Source organism: Bos grunniens, chromosome 2, assembly GCF_055505025.1.
Source record: "Bos grunniens cultivar Pamir isolate PY7600 chromosome 2, Bosgru_T2T1.0, whole genome shotgun sequence".
In the NCBI taxonomy this organism is placed as follows: Eukaryota; Metazoa; Chordata; class Mammalia; order Artiodactyla; family Bovidae; genus Bos; species Bos grunniens.
Window position 1 is genome coordinate 33,426,559 of NC_141166.1, and position 19,649 is coordinate 33,446,207.

The 19,649-nt window shown below is 38.8% G+C and overlaps 1 protein-coding gene across 12 annotated transcripts in view; it reads left to right on the top strand.

Moving 5' to 3' along the window:
• FN1 (fibronectin 1) overlaps nt 1-19,649 on the top strand; it is a 69,158-nt gene that overhangs the window by 46,178 nt on the left and 3,331 nt on the right. For 2 of the 12 annotated variants that reach the window (XM_086341476.1, XM_086341509.1), the window contains 17 exons: nt 502-771; nt 1,478-1,594; nt 2,546-2,710; nt 3,237-3,392; nt 4,068-4,181; nt 4,947-5,216; nt 6,398-6,585; nt 7,408-7,495; nt 8,376-8,552; nt 9,338-9,427; nt 9,644-9,823; nt 10,926-11,015; nt 11,970-12,436; nt 13,524-13,662; nt 16,377-16,541; nt 18,383-18,508; nt 19,031-19,137. In XM_086341476.1, the coding sequence (XP_086197602.1) occupies nt 502-771; nt 1,478-1,594; nt 2,546-2,710; nt 3,237-3,392; nt 4,068-4,181; nt 4,947-5,216; nt 6,398-6,585; nt 7,408-7,495; nt 8,376-8,552; nt 9,338-9,427; nt 9,644-9,823; nt 10,926-11,015; nt 11,970-12,436; nt 13,524-13,662; nt 16,377-16,541; nt 18,383-18,508; nt 19,031-19,137 (2,909 nt within the window). The remainder of the gene's footprint in view (nt 1-501; nt 772-1,477; nt 1,595-2,545; nt 2,711-3,236; nt 3,393-4,067; nt 4,182-4,946; nt 5,217-6,397; nt 6,586-7,407; nt 7,496-8,375; nt 8,553-9,337; nt 9,428-9,643; nt 9,824-10,925; nt 11,016-11,969; nt 12,437-13,523; nt 13,663-16,376; nt 16,542-18,382; nt 18,509-19,030; nt 19,138-19,649) is intronic. The other 10 variants (XM_086341487.1, XM_086341530.1, XM_086341541.1 and 7 more) reach the window with 5 other exon arrangements.

Consider the following 19,649-nt stretch of genomic DNA (forward strand, 5'->3'; position numbering starts at 1 on the left):
TTCACCTACCAGTTTTGAAGAGCAAGATTTGGTGCTGCTTCTAACACTACATCTCCATTTTTGGAGGGAGCGGCCATTATCTTTAACCACTGTTCTTAAAAATTAAGACACCTTATGGGGATGTAAATGGGTACAGCCACTGTGGAAAACAGTGAGGAGATTCCTTAGAAAACTGAAAATTAAGTTACCATATGATCCAGTAATCCCACTCCTGAGCATATACACAGCCAAACTATAATTCAAAAGGACACACACAACCCTATGTTCATAGTGGCACTGTTTACAATAGCCAAGATATGGAAATAGCCTAAATGACCATCGACAGATGAATGGCTAAAGAAGATGTGGTACATATATTTATTGGGATACTACTCAGTCATTTTAAAACAATGAAATAATAATGCCATTTGTATTATACAAACAATGTTTTATCTTGATTTTGCCAGAAGTTATATCATAACTTTCCTCTTTATCTCTTCTTCCCCTGGATGGGAAAAACAGCTCTTGACTCCCCAAGTGGCATTGACTTTTCTGATATCACTGCCAACTCTTTCACTGTCCATTGGATTGCTCCACGAGCCACCATCACTGGCTACAGGATCCGCCATCATCCTGAACACATGGGTGGAAGACCTCGGGAAGATCGAGTGCCCCCCTCTCGGAATTCCATCACCCTCACCAACCTGAACCCAGGCACAGAATATGTGGTCAGCATTGTTGCTCTTAATAGCAAAGAGGAAAGTCTGCCCTTGGTTGGCCAACAATCAACAGGTAACTTGTTTTCCCATCTGCAAAGAAACGCAGAGGACTTTTCCTATGCAGGCAATAGCTCTGTGACACAGCTTTGTGTTGTCTAAGTCATCATATCTTAAACAAAATAGATTATGGTTATGAGATAACTTCTTTATTCCAAGAAATTTCTTACTTGAATTAGGTGTATGTGCATTTTTAAGAACTAAAGTTTTATTCGAAAAGTTGAAAATGTTCTGTTTCAAAGTTCTCTTAAAAACAAAATCATTTTAATATAACATTATAAATTGTTCTTAGGCTATAGATGCTTAAGTACTTAGGGAAGAAATATCATTTCTGTACTTCAATCTCAAATGGATTAACAAAAAGTCACAGAGGCAAGGAAATGTGGCAAATATCACCAAATAGCAAATACCTAAAGACAGGAAATATGGGTGTTCATTATATTATTTTTATAACTTTTACTTTGTTCCAAAATTTTTTCAAAATAAGAAGTTGAGGGGAAAACTCTTCAATAAACTTGAAATAATCATCTTGCCACGATTTGAATTGTCTCCTTGACCCCTAACCTAGCGTTGTTCATAATTTTTAATTTTGCTGATTTTGTATAGCATTTACATTATTATATGGAGGACACACAAAAGCAGTGTTCCAGAGAGTGAACAAAAGGTGGATCGGGGCATCCTTTGAAAGTTACGGATGTAAAAACTTTCCCTTGTGTTTCTAGTTTCTGATGTTCCAAGGGACCTGGAAGTCATTGCTGCAACCCCCACTAGCCTGCTGATCAGCTGGGATGCTCCTGCCGTCACAGTGAGATACTACAGGATCACCTATGGAGAAACAGGTGCGTTAGGGAAGGGCTTCTTCACACCCGATCGAGTCTTCTGTCATGGGTAACCTTAAAGCCCAGTATTGGATGCCTAATTAAAGAAACTTTGGCAAGTCCATTCAGTGGAGCCTTGATTTTTCTTAAGAGTGTGTAGGAAATATGTATGATATAACTTGGCAAAATCAAGATAAAACGTTGTTTGTATAATACTAGAGGGGAACAGTAGAGCTGAGGAAGAAGGATTTAAATTCACAACTATATTATCAGTGGTGAAATGATAAGTAATTTGTATTTCTCTTCCTTTTACTTTCCTGTATTTTCAAGACTTTATTTAACATGAATGTATTCCATTAAGATTTTGGAAAAGGACCCCAGTATATGAAATCTTTTATATATATATATAAAATTTGTTTGTGGCTCTGCTGGGTCTTTGTTGCTGCATAGGCCTTTTTCTAGTTGCGGTACACGGGCTTCTCATTGCAGTGGCTTCTCTTGCTGAAGAGCACAAGCCCTAGAGCACAGGCTCAGTAGTTGTGGTACACGGCATGTGGTCTATGGCATGTGGGATTTTTCCAGGGATGTGGGTTCAGGGATCGAACCCACATCTCCTGCCTTGGCAGGCAGATATTTTTTTACCACTGAGCCACCAGGGAAGCCCAATATGGGCAGTCTTGAGTTGAGGACTTACCTTCTTTTCCCTTCTAATTTTAACCTACCACATGTTAAAGCTACAAGGTTAAAGTAGCATTTTAACTGCAATTTTTCTCTCAATTTTTACACACTCAAGGCTTACTACATACATAAATAAATATACTTTTCTGTTCAGGATCTGTTAATAGCACTCTTTAAAAGTGAATAAGCAAAGGCGTAACTTACCTGCTGCTCTCAATATGTTAATTCAGTAACTCAGCAATCCCCAAGTGTCTGTCAGTCCCTCACACTTTGAACTAACCCCGTTTCAAACAGGAGGAAGTAGCCCTGTCCAGGAGTTCACCGTGCCTGGGAGCAAGTCTACAGCTACCATCAGTGGTCTTAAACCTGGAGTGGACTACACCATCACTGTCTATGCTGTCACTGGCCGTGGGGACAGCCCGGCAAGCAGCAAGCCCGTTTCCATCAATTACCGAACAGGTACTTATCTTCCTCTTGGATGACCCAAGCTTGTTTACTCAAAAAATTTTTACAGTGTTCTCCCAAAGTATTTTCCTCATTGTGGAACCGATTTTCTTTTGTAAAAAAGATGAAGCAGCAGCTACAGAGTTTTGAGCCAGATATATAAGAAGCACCCTAAGGGCAGGGATTTTTGTCTGTTTTGTTGATTGCTGTATTTCATGTGCCTGTAATACAGACAGGCACAGAGGATGTTCAGTAAATACTTGTTAATGAATGAGTGGATGAGCTGATAAGATAAGGAGACGAGCCTCTATAGGAAATACAATTTCTTTGTGAATGAAACAGTCATATTGAAAATAGGCAATGTATCAAGATCCAAGCACCAGCTCTCAAAAGTTCTCTCTGCATCTGCAAAATAAACATCTGAGAGTCATTAGTAGTAGTAAGAGATTATTCTGTCTGTACAGAACTGGAGACAAAGACTAGTCTAGTCTTGTCCCTAGGAGCTGGGGCTTCATTGGTTTCTCTTGGTTTTTATTTGTAGAAATTGACAAACCATCCCAGATGCAAGTGACTGATGTCCAAGACAACAGCATTAGTGTCAGGTGGCTGCCTTCAAGTTCCCCTGTTACTGGTTACAGAGTGACCACTGCTCCTAAAAATGGCCCAGGACCATCGAAAACGAAAACTGTAGGTCCAGGTAAGAAGAGCCAACATCTCACATACATCAGGATAAACAGAGGAGGACCACATGATATGTTTCTGTAAATAAATGACCAGCTGGCTCTGAGTACTACACTGTTTCATATCACGTGTCAAAGTTTCCCTTTTTGTGAATTTGGGGCTCAAGGTTGTTACCAACTCCCTATACAGTAGAAGTTTTAGGAGGAGTGCATTTCTGTTTTTATATGTGTAGTAGTGTTTGATGGTGTGCACATCTTAAATTATTAGATTTCATCTTTGTGTTTTTGTTTATTATGCACATTAAGAAAAGACAGATGGGCCTAGCTGACTAGATTCTTTTACCTCTTGTTTCTGTTTTCATATAAAATCATTGTGAAATTAAGATCTTTAGGCGATATCTTAAAGTCCAGTTAGTTTTCATTTTTTCAAGAGCAGCATCATTCATTGTTGGCACCATCATATTCAGTTTTAGAGTTTAGCCTTTGATGTACTTCACTCCAATATGGTAATTTGTATTAGCAATGAACATGTTTGTCCAGGAGGAAATCCATGTGTGAGTTCTCTAATGTTTTCATGATAATTCTGCAAATGAAAATTCCTGGCCACCACACGTGTATTACGAATTCTGAAAGTCCTTGGTTGTCATAATGAATGACATGGAAGCTGCATTTGCTTTTCACTCCCTTTGCAGATCAAACAGAAATGACAATTGAAGGCTTGCAGCCCACAGTGGAGTATGTGGTCAGTGTCTATGCTCAGAATCAAAACGGAGAGAGTCAGCCTCTGGTTCAGACAGCGGTAACCAGTACGTAACCAGTGTCTGTTTCCCATGTTCAAAGTCAAACTTTGTTCTTAGGTGTCTGGATACCTAGTTTGTATCTTGAGCTGAGCCCATTGCAAACACTTTTCCTTCTTAGTGATGAACATACAGGGAAAGAAGTTGGGGAACTACCATACTTAGTTGTGCTATGCTTTGAATTGCTTTTGCTCAAATGGCCTCAGCAAAATCTTATTAGCCTATAGCAAATCTATAAAATGTTGTGCTTGCACCTCCTTTTCGACAGCTGGATGGTAAAGTTGATTGAAGCGTGCCACATGAAGCTATTATGTTTGGAGCATTTGTGTGGCTGGTCCAATGTTTAATTTAAATACTCAATGGGTGGGTGGGAGGTAGTTAAAGATTATAACAATCTGAATCTAACATTTAAAATCAACTTTACCACTTCCAAGTATAAAAAAATCCAGGTCTGTGAGACTAACATCACATTGCCAAAACAAATCTTGGTAGAATATCCTAAAATGTATATAAATAAATCCTTATTTGGGGACATTTTGCAGGGTATCTATGCATCTCACGTACACCTATGTTTTAGTAAGTGATGCGACATTAAATATTTTCTGAACCAAAAAGCCTTAAGCAAGGGTCAAGTAATTTTCTATTTAATAGTGGGTTAATTGGAATTTAATTCAAAGAAAAAATGGTATCTGCAGAACTGCTTTGCATGTTATCAAAATGCTTATTTCACAACTTGCTTTTCACATAACCTCTTACCATTAATTTGCCTAACAGACATTGATCGCCCTAAAGGACTGGCATTCACTGATGTGGATGTCGATTCCATCAAAATTGCTTGGGAAAGCCCACAGGGGCAAGTTTCCAGGTACAGGGTGACCTACTCGAGCCCTGAGGATGGAATCCATGAGCTATTCCCTGCACCTGATGGTGAAGAAGAGACTGCAGAGCTGCAAGGCCTCAGGCCGGGTTCTGAGTACACAGTCAGTGTGGTTGCCTTGCACGATGATATGGAGAGCCAGCCCCTGATTGGAACCCAGTCCACAGGTATATCGTTCATCGCACCACTGGGTGCTCATGGGAGCAGTGGCTTTATGCCCTGCTGAGTGCATCACACTTTTATCAGGCTATTGATTCCCATGTAAGGGGGTACCCAGAAACACAGCCTCTTTATTAGGAAAGCCCCTCTTTAAAGGGGAACAGTAATAAGCAGGGAAGTGTAGGTGACATAGAGAAATTCTAATAATAGGAAATTTTGGAGTGGCTTGGCTTACCTCCAAGGCCATAAAGCAAGACATTTGAAGTTAACATGAAAATTGTGGATTATTTCTTGTCTCCCTGTGGTTATGCTCACTGTGTATAAAAGAAAGAAATCTGGCATCTTAGAGCCTACTCTCAGAAAAGAACCCAAACTGAGCCATTTCATAGTAGCAGGATTCTGAGAAAACATGGGTAAGCCCTTCCTTCTCTGGTTAGAGGTCACATGCTCAGTGTATAATTTTGCTTAAAGGCCTAAGAATCAGATGCATAGGAAAGAGTTGGTAGGGCAGATGCTTTCCACCATGCTTTATCTTCTTGTGCTTTGTCTCTGAAGCAGCGTGGGATGCTAAAGATGTCCCCTTGTGACAGCGTAAAACCTGGAGGTGACAATCCGTATTATTGCTCTTTGCTTCTCTTTTCTGCTTCTCTTGTGAGCCAATTTTCTTCCTATGCTGCACCACGGAGAATACTTCAGATTTAGCAGTGATGGGGTCCAAATAAAGACAATAAAAACATAATTCTATCTTTGGAATGGAATACTCTGTGAAATGGTTTTCTGTACAAAGATAATTTTTGTCAGAAAGGGGCTGCTGCTCATCTTCCCTTAGAAATGGAAAATCAATCCTAATGGTCAATAAACCAATGTGACTTTTTTTTTTTTAATTTGTTAAGGGAAAGAAGAAAAAAAAAAACCAAACTACTAAAACCTAAATTCTCTTAGACTGTTGGCATTTACCCAGATGTTTCCAGTGATCCTGAGCATTGCTGGATTAAAAAGCACTTTATTTTTCAGCAAGCATTTTCTTCATTTTGCATCCCCTTTTGTACTTTTCTATACTGAATCTTTGCTTGACTGGGGTACCTACCAAACCAAACAAGCACAACCTATGTACTCGTTGGAATTCACTTTATTTCCCCCTTTCCCCCATTTATATAAGATCAACTCTAACCGATAACCATCCCAACAGCCATTCCTGCACCAACCAACCTGAAGTTTACTCAGGTGACACCAACCAGCCTGACTGCCCAGTGGACGGCACCCAATGTTCAGCTCACTGGGTATCGAGTGCGGGTGACCCCGAAGGAGAAGACCGGACCGATGAAAGAAATCAACCTTGCTCCTGATAGCTCATCTGTGGTTGTGTCAGGACTCATGGTAAGAAGTGTGTTTTTCACTGGAGTAAAGTATTAGGTCATCTCTTACACAGTTGACAGTGGTGGAAAAAAATGTCATAAGAAATCTGTGTTCTTTGCTGTCAGATTAATTTTGTCATAATTTTGTGTCAAGTAGAATGAAGCTTTTCCAGATGACAGGATTTTATGAGGAGCACTGGATGTTGCATAGCTCTTACATGTATTCTGTTTATTTTAAAATAGTGTGTGTGTGTGTGGTGGGGGGAGCAATTTATATAGCCATAGGCTGAATGCATAAATCCATCTTATTTTTGGCTTTTCTGAATGTTATTACCCTTGCAAGAAATACTCTCCAATTTTTACCAACACAGCCTAATACTACCTTCCTGAAGTCATTTTTAACCTCTAGAGGTACATGCAAAGAGCTAGCCAGGTACCTAGGAAACTAGTGTACTTCTTAACATAAGGCCAATTTCAGGAGAAACTACAGAAAGAGGGTTCAGAGATAAGACTATTCTCTTCCTCTCTATGATCAGACAGATTCATGGTTTGCACCTTTCAAGTCACAAAGGAGAAAACAGGCTAATAGCATTTTCCTCATTTTGTGTCAGCTGAGTGGAAATAACTGAATTATAGCTTACTTGGGCTTAACCCTAAATAAATTTTTAAAGTCATGTAGTTAAATATGTTGTTGATCATCTGCAGATTAAGCTAAGAATGTCTGTGGTTTTCGCTAGCTTTGTCTTTTTCTTTTCTAACCATTGCATTTTTTTGAATGCTGGAGTGAAAATTCCCGGGCTTCAGAATATCTCATTGCTGAAGCTTACCGTCCCCTTCTTTCTAGGTTGCCACCAAATATGAAGTGAGTGTCTATGCTCTTAAGGACACTTTGACAAGCAGACCGGCTCAGGGAGTCGTTACAACTCTGGAGAGTGAGTAATCAAACTTTTTAGTGTTGATTAACATTCTTTATAAACAAAAATTAAAGAATGGCAAATGCTTTCTAGATCACTAAGTTAACAATGGATTGATTCCCGATTTGGAAATTGATTAGCTTACCTATTTTTTTGAGTTACTTCTGTGGCCCTCTCCAGAAAGTGGTGTACTGGCACATACATAGAATCATGGTGTGATAGTGTTAGTGCAATGAACTAGGACTTACACTTAGGTTCTGTTCTACTGGTTAGAATTTGTTTTCATAGAGTGAAGGTTGGGGATGCCGGCATGCTGGCTTCTGTTGTATCTTAACAGTGTCGTGAGTATTAGACAATGGTGGCCCAGATTCTAGTTTTCTGCAATATCAATAACCCACAGTTATTCTCTTTCAGAAATCAAATAAAGTGTCAAAGTTTTCTGATCTACAAAGCAGGGATGGCATCATACCTGTTGAGAAAAAATATGAATCCTTATAAGAATGACAAAATACTAGCAATGTATTATTATATATATATTATATATACATGTATAATATATATACCTTCCTTATGTTACTACATATATTTTATATTGTGATAACAATAATTTTAACACTTGCTGAGGTATTTATAGATATCTAAAGCCAGCCTTGGAAAACACTGGCCATATCTCTAAAGCTTTTCATTTCTCAAAAAAACAGATACACGAGGTGAATATTTTCTTTTTTCCTGACTACTGGCAGCTTTTCTCTCTGGTTGCCACAGGAGAAAATCTACACATTATTAGTAATATATAAAAATGGATATATTTGGTATATAAAAAAAAATTAGTATCAAAACCTTAACTATATGAGCCAGCCAGGCACTAATACTAATCTATGGCTATCACCCCATGCAGATGTCAGCCCTCCAAGAAGGGCCCGTGTGACAGATGCTACTGAGACCACCATCACCATTAGCTGGAGAACTAAGACTGAGACGATCACCGGCTTCCAAGTTGATGCTATCCCAGCAAATGGCCAGACCCCAATTCAGAGAACCATCAGGCCAGATGTCAGAAGTTACACCATCACAGGTCTGAGAACCCACTCTTCTGACCACATTTGTTAATTGCAATTCACAACATAAATTAGCTTATTAGTTTTTCTACCACTTACACTGATTAAATTTATCTTCAGTGTTTTATGATAACCCAGCTCTATTGTTTACAACCTGTTTTCATCCTGTGATCAAAAATTTTGTCCTGTAAATGCCTGGTTTTGCTAATGTTTGCCAGAGAAAGTCCCATTCATCAAATTTGATCTTTCAGCAATGAACCCTTTCTTATGAAAAAAAAAAATTATACAAACGCTTGAAATCCAAAAGAAACTCAGAAAGAATGTATAGTTTTTAACATTTATGTAGATTGTAAAGCAAAATTAAATTTAAAAAGGAAACAGTACTATTTCACAGAGATCAAAATTGTTGTCAGAGAATGTTTAATATCTGGGTCAGTTTAGAACTTTTTGAGGTTTAAAGTTCTGATCCCAGTTACCAACCAGTGACCATCAGATTAAAACACAGATAATAGGTCCTCACCCCTATTTATCACCAAAATGGCCACTTTTAACACAGCATTTTTGTATTTTAAAATTTATTTTAGGAATTGTCTTTGTGTGCATCAGTGCCTTTCTTTTGATATATATATATTTCTCATGGACAGTTAACACCCATACCATGCTCTAATTTATTCAGTTTGAACCACTTTAGTGGTTTGTATAAGTAGGCAATGATAGGAGGAATCATGAAAATCACAGATGAGTTTGAAAATTTTCCTAGTTAATGGAGATCAGATAAAAATCATCTCTTTACCAATTTCAGGTTTACAACCTGGTACTGACTACAAGATCCACTTGTACACCTTGAATGACAATGCCCGGAGCTCCCCTGTGGTCATCGATGCCTCCACTGGTAACTACACTTTCTACTGAAGAAATGCCCCTTTATATGTATGTATGATCAGTCATGTGGACTTGAGCAACAAAAATGAGGTTGATACTTCTGTATTAAGATCACAGTGAATCATTTTTACAGTTTATAGAATTCTTAGATTCAAGTCCATTTTTAAAGTCTAGGGAAATGCATAAATGTTTATTTTTACATAAATGTAATTTTGTTTTCTTTTAGCCATTGATGCACCATCCAACCTGCGTTTCCTGGCCACCACACCCAACTCCCTGCTGGTATCATGGCAGCCACCCCGTGCCAGGATTACTGGTTACATCATCAAGTACGAGAAGCCTGGGTCCCCTCCTAGAGAAGTGGTCCCTCGGCCCCGCCCTGGTGTCACAGAAGCTACTATTACTGGTATTGCTGCATCCATGCTACCATTTTCCTTGTTACTCTTTGGGACACACAAAGTGCTTAGCAGACTACAGCTGTGTCTTTGGTGCTCTACCATCAGATCAAGAAGCCCATTTCTGATAACTTCAGAGGGCATTGTCTACACAGGAGCTGTTAAGCGCAATACATCTCAGAAGTCATGAATTCATGAAAATGCAATAATTTCAGTACTGTCATAATGGTATTCTGGAATCTTTTTATTTGCTGTATGTTTGCCAAACACATATCAGTTCTTCCTAGAAAAAGACATTTTTCAAAGCAAACTACCAAATGCTGACACTGTTCTCTTACTTGGCAACCTAAAGAAAGATAAGCTAGAAGATTTGCCAGAGTGCCACCTCTCATGGCCTTCATATCCAGTTTCTCAGGATAGTTCTTGAGGCAAATTGATTCTCACTCATACTGCAGAGTGTGCTTGGGATGGGGAATAAGAGATCATAGGCCTCTGGTATCATTTTTGTCCAAGAAATTAAAACTGTGTATATAGGATATCATCTTGACTTAAAATATCCTATAGAACATACAGGTACCAGGAAACACTGCTTTTTTAGAAACTTTGGAGTTAGGAAAACAGAATCAGATATGGAAGGTGTTGATTTGGATACTTCCTACCAGGACCACACAAAGAGTGAACATTCTTTCTGCAGAGCACTGTTCTGTAGTCTGACTTTTCATTGATCCTGCCACTGGGAGTGGTCTGGCCTAGGCACTAAGTAGATTCATGTATGCAGTCTGCATTGATTGCTCCTACATGTGTATTTCGCTGGCAGTGTACAATGCTGATAGGTTTTATTGAATTCAAAGAGCAGATGAGACAACATGTTAAAAGAATACCCCAGAGAAGTTAAAGTGCTTATTCGGGTGTCAGATTTGATAGGAAGATAATTAATTTGCTAAGTGCCCATTGTATACAGAGTATTTGAGTGTTTACAGATGCAAAGCAAAGTCTCCATTGCCTTTCAAGAGGCTGGCGACCAGCTGAAGAGAGGATGCTTGCTTCAAAGATCAACTTCCATTTGATGAGCTGAGCCCACAGATGTAATGTAATGATTTGTCCTTCCATCAGGTCTGGAACCAGGAACAGAGTACACAATCCAAGTCATTGCCCTCAAGAACAATCAGAAGAGTGAGCCTTTGATTGGGAGGAAAAAGACAGGTAACGAGCACCTTCTGGGTAATGGGGAGCCGGCCATGACAAAACTAATTACAGACGATTTATCTTGCAGTGAAAAAATGCTCCGGGTTTTGATGTATTTCTCATGGAACTCTTTTTCCTCTAACAGCCTAGCATGTATGTTGTGCTTTTTGATAGCAAGAATGGCCTGACCATCTGCAGAGTTCAGTTTTATTTTTTTCCTAGCCAGTCAATATAAAGACCTTTTATTCATCTTTAGAAAGTTCGAACCAGATATTAGAATGTAAAAGCCAAGTTTCGATCATTGCTGTTGGTCTGTATATTCTTTTGGAGTTAAAAGTGTTTTTATAAAAAGAGGGGAGGGAAGAGAAAACTCTTTCTCATTTGTCTTTATTTACTATTTGGTTTCTGAAGCTTGAACTAAATAATGTCTTACTTTTTATCCAATTTCAGTTTAATTTGAATAAAGTGCTTTATTTATGCTGATAGAATTTTTAAATGAATTTTACGTTATGTGTTTTAACCTATTCTTAACATTTCAAATGATGAAAAACTACTGCACCAAACCTCTGATATTCTCATACTTCAGATGCTGATATAATTAGTCTAGATTCTAGTAATTATAACATGATTCTCAAGTGAGAAAGAGGGGGAAAAAGCCTGCATATTTCAGTTCCATTAGGCTTAATTCAAGCAGAGGCAGCTTTTATGTGGCTTAGCGTTTCAAAGCTTTGTATGATAAATTCATACTAACACTTTTTTTCCTTCTAAACTATAAAGAAAACTTTGAGAAAAATCATAAAGATTTCTTTCTGGGGAAAAAAAGTGTTTTGTGATTTAAAAACTGCTAATTTTTCAGGAGCTTTGATTAGATTGTAAAATAGTTGTTGTTGCCTGAATTGATAATGACTTCCTGAGGCTACTTCTGGGAGCTTAACACGCTTTGCTTTTTTGGCTCTAACCTCTCTTGGCTAGATGAGCTCCCCCAGCTGGTAACCCTTCCACACCCCAATCTTCATGGACCAGAGATCTTGGATGTTCCCTCCACAGTTCAAAAGACCCCTTTCATCACCAACCCTGGGTATGACACTGGAAACGGTATTCAGCTTCCCGGCACTTCTGGTCAGCAGCCCAGTCTTGGGCAACAAATGATCTTTGAGGAGCATGGTTTTAGGCGAACCACACCGCCCACAACGGCCACCCCCGTAAGGCATAGGCCAAGACCGTATCCGCCGAATGTAAATGAGGAGATCCAAATTGGTCATGTCCCCAGGGGAGACGTAGACCATCATCTCTACCCTCACGTTGTGGGACTCAATCCAAATGCTTCTACAGGACAAGAAGCTCTCTCTCAGACAACCATCTCATGGACCCCATTCCAGGAAAGCTCTGAGTATATCATTTCATGTCATCCAGTTGGCATTGATGAAGAACCCTTACAGGTAACTCATGTTTCCTTTTACTTCTGGGACACTTGGGGAAAAAGTAAGCTAGGCTACTGAAATGACCAAAGCTCTGATGTCCAGTGACCCTACTTCTAGGACCTCTTAGAAATGTGATGTGCTTAAGTCTTGGTATTTTTTTGATTGGAGTTTAATTGCTTTACAGTGTTGTATTAGTTTCTGCTGTACAGCAAAGTGAATCAGCTATATGTATACATTTATCCCTTAAAGTCCTGATTTTTTTTTTTTTAATCTCAAGATGACTCTACTTTAAGAGATGTACCAGACAGTGTCATTAGCTTTCATTTAGTGGAGAGAATAAAATTACTTCTGTTACTCTCAATTGTTTGAGGTTCCACAGTAATATAGACAAAGAAAAAGAGAGAGAGAGATCTTGCCTGAATTGACTTTTGTTTAGGAAGGGCTCAAATGCTATCATTATGGTTTGTCTTTGAAGAATCAAATCCCATTATCTACCATATGTCAAAGGAGAAAGACCTTGGCTGAAGCTGTGCCTATAAGTGATTGATTCGCTCACTGAAATTTCTCTTCTTTAATTTGTTTTGCTGATACCAGTTTTTACTGTTTTCTTAGTTTTAGAAAGTGGCAGAATTTTAAAAACTGAAGACTTATGAGCTTAGAAATAGGAGTTTGAGGATTTGCCCCTCAAACAAAGTGTTTGAAGGACCCCATGTTGGAGTCAGATGCCACTTGGTGGGATGAATGTCCCTCACATAGCACAGTGTCCCCCTTTTATGTGAGGGGGGATGGCCCGGGCTTCCGCTTGCCCAGACTTGCAGCTAAAGTAGAGTGAAAATGAGGCTGTCTCTAGAATTAGTGAGGGTTCCTGGTAACTATGGTGCTCACAGGGTAGATTTGGGGCAGGAAAATCCGGCAGATAGAAACGACCCCTCACTTAAGTTCCATTTCACTCCCTGATTGGTTGGGACCTTTGCACTCTCCATTTTTATTTGTCTGCCTTTGCTTGTTTACACAGTAGGGGTTATTGAGAAAAGAATAGGGGAAGTCGTGTCAATTCCTCACTGTAACACTGTCTCCCCCGCTTTGGATGTGCTAATCATTGCAGTTCCGAGTTCCTGGAACCTCTGCTAGTGCCACCTTGACGGGCCTCACCAGAGGGGCCACCTACAACATCATAGTGGAGGCAGTAAAAGACCAGCAGAGGCAGAAGGTTCGCGAGGAGGTGGTTACCGTGGGCAATTCTGGTATGTGAATGTCCAGGTTATTCGGGCACACTGTGGACCAGCCCAGTGATGCTTCTTCAAGCAACTGTTCTTTTCCCGTTTTTGTCTTTTGACTTTGGGAAATAATTCCGTGAAGAAAATGAGCAACTTTAAATTCCATCCTTTTTCCCTCAAAGTATCCTAGTATGTTTGTAAAATAAATAAGAAAGAGTCTCAAACATGATTTGGTGATAGGCCTGGAAGGGACTTCAAATATTGTTTAGTCCAACACTCTGAGTTCCAGCTGTAAGTACCGGGTGTGACACAGGACACAAGTCTCCAGATCTCTATTGCCAGACCCTCTTCATCTTACTAGGTTGCTGCTCCTGAGTAATGTTTAAGTACTGAAACGATTAAAAGTGAAAGTGTTACTTGCTTCAGTCATGTCTGACTCTTTGCAAGTCCATGGGCTGTAGCCCGCCTGGCTCCTCTGTCTGTGGAATTCTCCAGGCAAGCATACTGGAGTGGGTTTCCATTCCCTTCTCCAGGGGATCTTCCCAACCCAGGGATTGAACCTGGGACCCAGGTCTCCCATATTGCAGGCAGATTCTTTACCATCTGAGCTACCAGGGAAGTCCTGGTGATTACCTGTAAAGGAAATTCCTTATCTGCATATATATATCAGTGCCTGTTGGGTTTTGTTCCTGATGTAAAATGCTACCAACATAGCCCATTTCTGTCCAAAGAGCTCCCTTATTCCCACATTATTTCATGATTGTGTATATATGCTCAGTTACTCACTTGTGTCTGACTCTTTGTGACCCCATGGACTGTAGTCCATCAAGCTCCTCTGTCCATGGGATTTCCCAGGCAAGAATACTAGGGGCTCTGACTCAGGGATTGATTGAACCTACATCTCATGTGTTGGCAGGCAGATTCTAGCTGATATTTCATGATTATAGAGGCCCAAACCTGCAATAGAGGTTAAATGGTCATTGACTCTTCTTTATAGCACCTGGATATTTGTTTGTTTTCGTTTTTTGGCCATGCCTTGTGGCTTGCAGGATCTTAGTTCCCTGACCAGGGATTGAACCCAGGCCATGGCAGTGGAAGTGCCAAGGCCTAACTACTGGACTACTGGGGAATTCCCTAGAAAGTCCTTTTAAACCAGTAGTGTATCAGCTAGCTTTTCAAACTGCGACAGCTAAAGATTCACCAGAAACATGAAATAGAGAAATAATCAGAACCATGAATCTTCCCACCGGAGAGTTCTCTGTTTCCTAACCCTAAATTCTATCTGCCCAGTGATAGGTTTTATTCCTATGGCCAGATACTTAACCTCAGCCTTCTTTCTCATTTGATAGATCACTGTGTTCTTTTACATATAAACTCCTCTGAATTAGCAGTTGAATTTTTTTTTGGGGGGGTCATGGATGATTTTATGCTTATTGAATTATATATCCATTTAATGCACACCTTTTGCTTCGTGTGGTTTTGCAAGTAGAATGCCACGTGAAAGGAATTTTCAAGAGCACAAAGGACTTTGTGCTTTTTCCTCATCGTTTTTTAAAAAGATTCCATCTCCAAAACTTTACTTCTGGTTATTTTTAGGAGGGTTATTGAAACCCTCTTAGTTTAAGTTCCTTCCATTTTTCCTTCCGACTCATTACCAACAGCAATATTCTGCATTCTAGCCAGGTTCTCCCAGCTCTGAGACATTACAGATGTCTTAGTTTTAACAAAACTCTTATTTTCTTCCAGTTTGATCCCTTTCAAAATATTAGGCACTTCAAATATTATTGCTTTTGAGTTTTTTGTTTTTGCACTGTGAAAAGAAATGTACGCAGTGGTATTCAAAGTCACAGAAGTTAGTTTATTTAATTTTTAGAGACTGAATTGAAGCATGCTTTATTTGCATAGATTATTTTAAAATCAGCTTTCACAAAACATAAAAGACTGGATCTTAGACAACATGAAGAGATTCCATTAGTGATTCCTAAGTCACTGATATTCCACTATTTCCTTTTACTTGGAACAGTTGGGTTTATTGATAAAAGTAAAGCAGTCTGACCATTATGACAATAATGTACAAAATCTAGGCTTTTTGCACGATTATGCAAAACATGCAGTGAAAGTGACTATCACATTTATGTGATTACATTTTAATGGTATATAAAATTGCTATGACTTTTGCATTAAAAGCAAAAGGCGCCCTCTAATAATTACTCTTTATTTGGTGAGCATGTTCTAAGTGTTGGCAATAGGCCAGTACCTGGAATTCATGATCGCATGTGATCTTCACAAGATCCTCAGCAGGAGGAAGTATTTTTATTATTATCCCCACATTACCAAGGAAGGAAAAAAGGCAGAGAAACATTATATTACTAGCTTAAGGTCACTCATATACTGATGGAGAGGAATTTCCAGCATTTGCACCCCATGAAGCTCTTAATTGCCTCACGATCTGTTCCATGTTCTATGAATTATATTAACCAGAAATGATGTAGTTTTTTTTTTAGAACTGAGGGCAAAAATGGAAGATGGACTCCTTTTAAGAGGCTGTGGCAAGTGTTGACCAGCAAAATCTAAGCATTGTTCATTAGAGCAGCTGATGCACTGATGCAGCACTGAGTGCTTCTTAACGCTGCTGGGATTTTTGGTTTAGAATAAGTCATCATATACGATAATTTGGTTTTCTTCTTATGGTCCAGAGCTATAATAAAATGTCTTTTTTCCTTCTCTCTTTCTTCCTGTAGTTGACCAGGGCCTGAGTCAGCCCACAGATGACTCCTGCTTCGATCCCTACACGGTCTCCCATTATGCCATTGGAGAGGAGTGGGAACGATTGTCTGATTCTGGCTTTAAACTCTCGTGCCAGTGCTTAGGCTTTGGCAGTGGTCATTTCAGATGCGATTCATCTAGTGAGTAGCTTGCTTTGTCCATCTCTTGCAGTTCCATGCAATCGCACAGTGTGCCAGGAAGCATGTTTGGCAGACAAGCCTCTTCCAAACATGAAGCAAATGAAGGGACATTGCTTGACTCAAAGTAACATTTTGCATCATATAAAAATGATGGGAAATTTTACTTGTTGAATATGGCTTCATCTCAAAGGTTATATTTCAATATGACTATTAAACATTAATTTGCAATGGTAATATGATTTTTTAAGTTTTATTGTTAAAATAAATGAATAAAGTCAGGCTTAATGAGTCAAGTCTAATGAAGGGTAGCAGAGACACAAAGAAACCTCAAATCTCTGAATCTTTAGTGTTTAGCATGGTAAGAGATGAACATTTATACTCACAAACACTCTGTTTCAGTTCAAACCAAATACACACATATCATAGTATATACACACACTTAACTCTTTCACATCTCCTGTACACAGATATCATACATACACATACACACATTGGATAGCTTGAACCTTGCCAAGTAATCTAGAGAGTAAAGATTATCCGTTTGTAGATAGTCAAGAATCAACTTCAGTTGAAAAATATTTGATTTTTAATTAAAAGAGATTTTAATATTTTAAAATATGTTTTAGTTAAAATAATCCTAGGAATTGCTTATCATGCTTTGAGATTTAGTATTAGCATTTATGTCTTTGTTTTTAGGAGATGTGATTATTATTGAAAACTGGTTTATTTTTATAGGTTTTAACCATTATGCCTTATAACAAGCCTCCTACATACACATACAAAAATTGTATTCTGGAAAATACAACATAATAGACTTTTTAAAGATTTTCAGAGTATTTTACTTATGTATTTGAAACAGTTTAATTCAAACTGAAATATAAAAACAACTAATTTTTTCAATGCAGAACTACTATGCTTGACCGTTTGAAAATGGAAAGAGCTGTGTAAGTGTCGTACTGCTGTTTAGAAGTTGGAAGCTTTAACACTTGGTATCAATTAGGTGGTTTTTAATTTCTGAAACTGAATTGTTTTTAAGTCTATGTATTTATTACCTATGTAAGTACTTAGGCACAGTTATGAGAGTAGAGCTGTAAGCTGATTTATGTGATTCTTTGGCTCAACTTACATATTTTTTTCCTTGATGTCATAATTATTGAATAACATTTTTAAAGTTTTAGGAATGACTGACTTGTTGATAAAATAGAAGTTGTGTATGTTATACAAACTTCTGAAGTTTGTTTTTAGTATAAACTTTGAAGATTAAAAAGTCATCTTTTATGTATAGAAGTTAAAGAATATATAACTGTGAATTTTAGATATTCCTTGGAACCAGTTTTATTTGTAGGAATGACAACCATTGATTTATCATTACTTTTGTTTTTATTTTGATGTTTAGGTTTATTCTTTCACTTTTCATATTTATAAGAAGCCAACCGATCTTTGTTTTTTGGTTAATTGAACTTTGTACCCAGGATCTCTGCGAAAGTGACTTTTCATCTATGATCTATTCCTAAAAACCTACTCAAATCCTAGTTTAGCCTTCCCAATTTTAAATCTTAATAGGGAGAAGTCAAATGAAGGTCGTTGACTATTCTCGTGAAATGATTATGATGGAATAAATTGGTTCTTAAGATGTCTGAGAAAATGTTAAGCTGCAAAGATAATATTTTAAAATCCAACCAAAAAAGTGGCTTGTCAGAGGAATCGTGACCTTCAACTTTCCTTACTACTCCTTCCAGATACAGGGCTTTGAAAATTCGGGGGCATGTCCCCTTTCACTCAGCATCGTATGAGTCAGAAATGCCAATAACTCCTTGCCTCTGATTTTCCCCACCTCCCAGAATGGTGCCATGACAATGGAGTGAACTACAAGATTGGAGAGAAGTGGGATCGTCAGGGAGAGAATGGCCAGATGATGAGCTGCACGTGTCTTGGAAATGGAAAAGGAGAATTCAAGTGTGATCCTCGTACGTTGCCACAGATCATTTTTAGTGCCTATTGAATACTCCTGCTTTTCATTACTAAGCTGTAACTCTCATCCCTGGAAATGACTGACTTTAGATTTTCTTGAGGAGTGAACAGTGGGTTTGTTAATCTTTTGATTTGGCAAAGCAGAGATAGGCTTCAAAAATGAGCCATGATTTAATGTTATCGTAGGGCGCTTTAGCACTTCTCCGACCTGAGTATTTTGACTATAATCTGCAGTGAAATGTTACAAGAAAGCTTTATAAGTCTTTGGATTCAACTTTTAAAATATGCTCTCTGTCTTGGCATTGAACTTTTTCTAGTTCATTATATCTGGTCTTTGGAAATACTGCCCTCAGATCTGTACAGCAGTACCTCTTGTACGGATGATTCCTATTAACATGTGGAATGTGGGCTGTGATGATACAAACTTAGGAAAAAAACAGAACCCACCCTCATAGAAGGATCAAGTCTGTATTATTGTTATCGGTCTGTAAACACTTCTGACTTGTGTGTCTGTGTAGATGAGGCCACGTGCTATGACGATGGGAAGACTTACCACGTGGGAGAACAGTGGCAGAAGGAATATCTTGGTGCCATTTGCTCCTGCACATGCTTTGGAGGCCAGCGGGTAAGACCAGATAGTCCAGGCTCCTTGCTATTTAGATGAGGGGGGAGGTTTCTGTGCTAATGATTAAGAGTTACCCTTCCTATGGGTGCCCATTTCCTGTTGGCACATAAGACTACCGCATACCCCTTTCCAGTTCTCCCCTTTCTTGGCAACCTCAGCCTCTCCCCCACACCTTCTATTCTCAGACTGCCTCCGTTCTTCAGCAACTAAAGTGTTAAATGTTTGGGGAGCACTAGGCCTCCTGCTCCATTCTGATGGGCAGGTGCCCTGTGACACTGCTGTTAAATATTCTGAATAATACCCAGATCTTAGAAAATATCACTTCTTTATATCCTCCCTTAATCCCAAATAGATGCCTACCATAGGTCGGGTGTTGTGCTCAGGAATATGGGACAAATAAAAAGAGTACAAGATGGTCCTGGATCTTAACAACACAGTTGGAGGCATTAAATTAAATTAGCATACACTGAAAGTCAGGCTGAGTAAGTCAGGTTCTGAGTGGGTCTGACAAA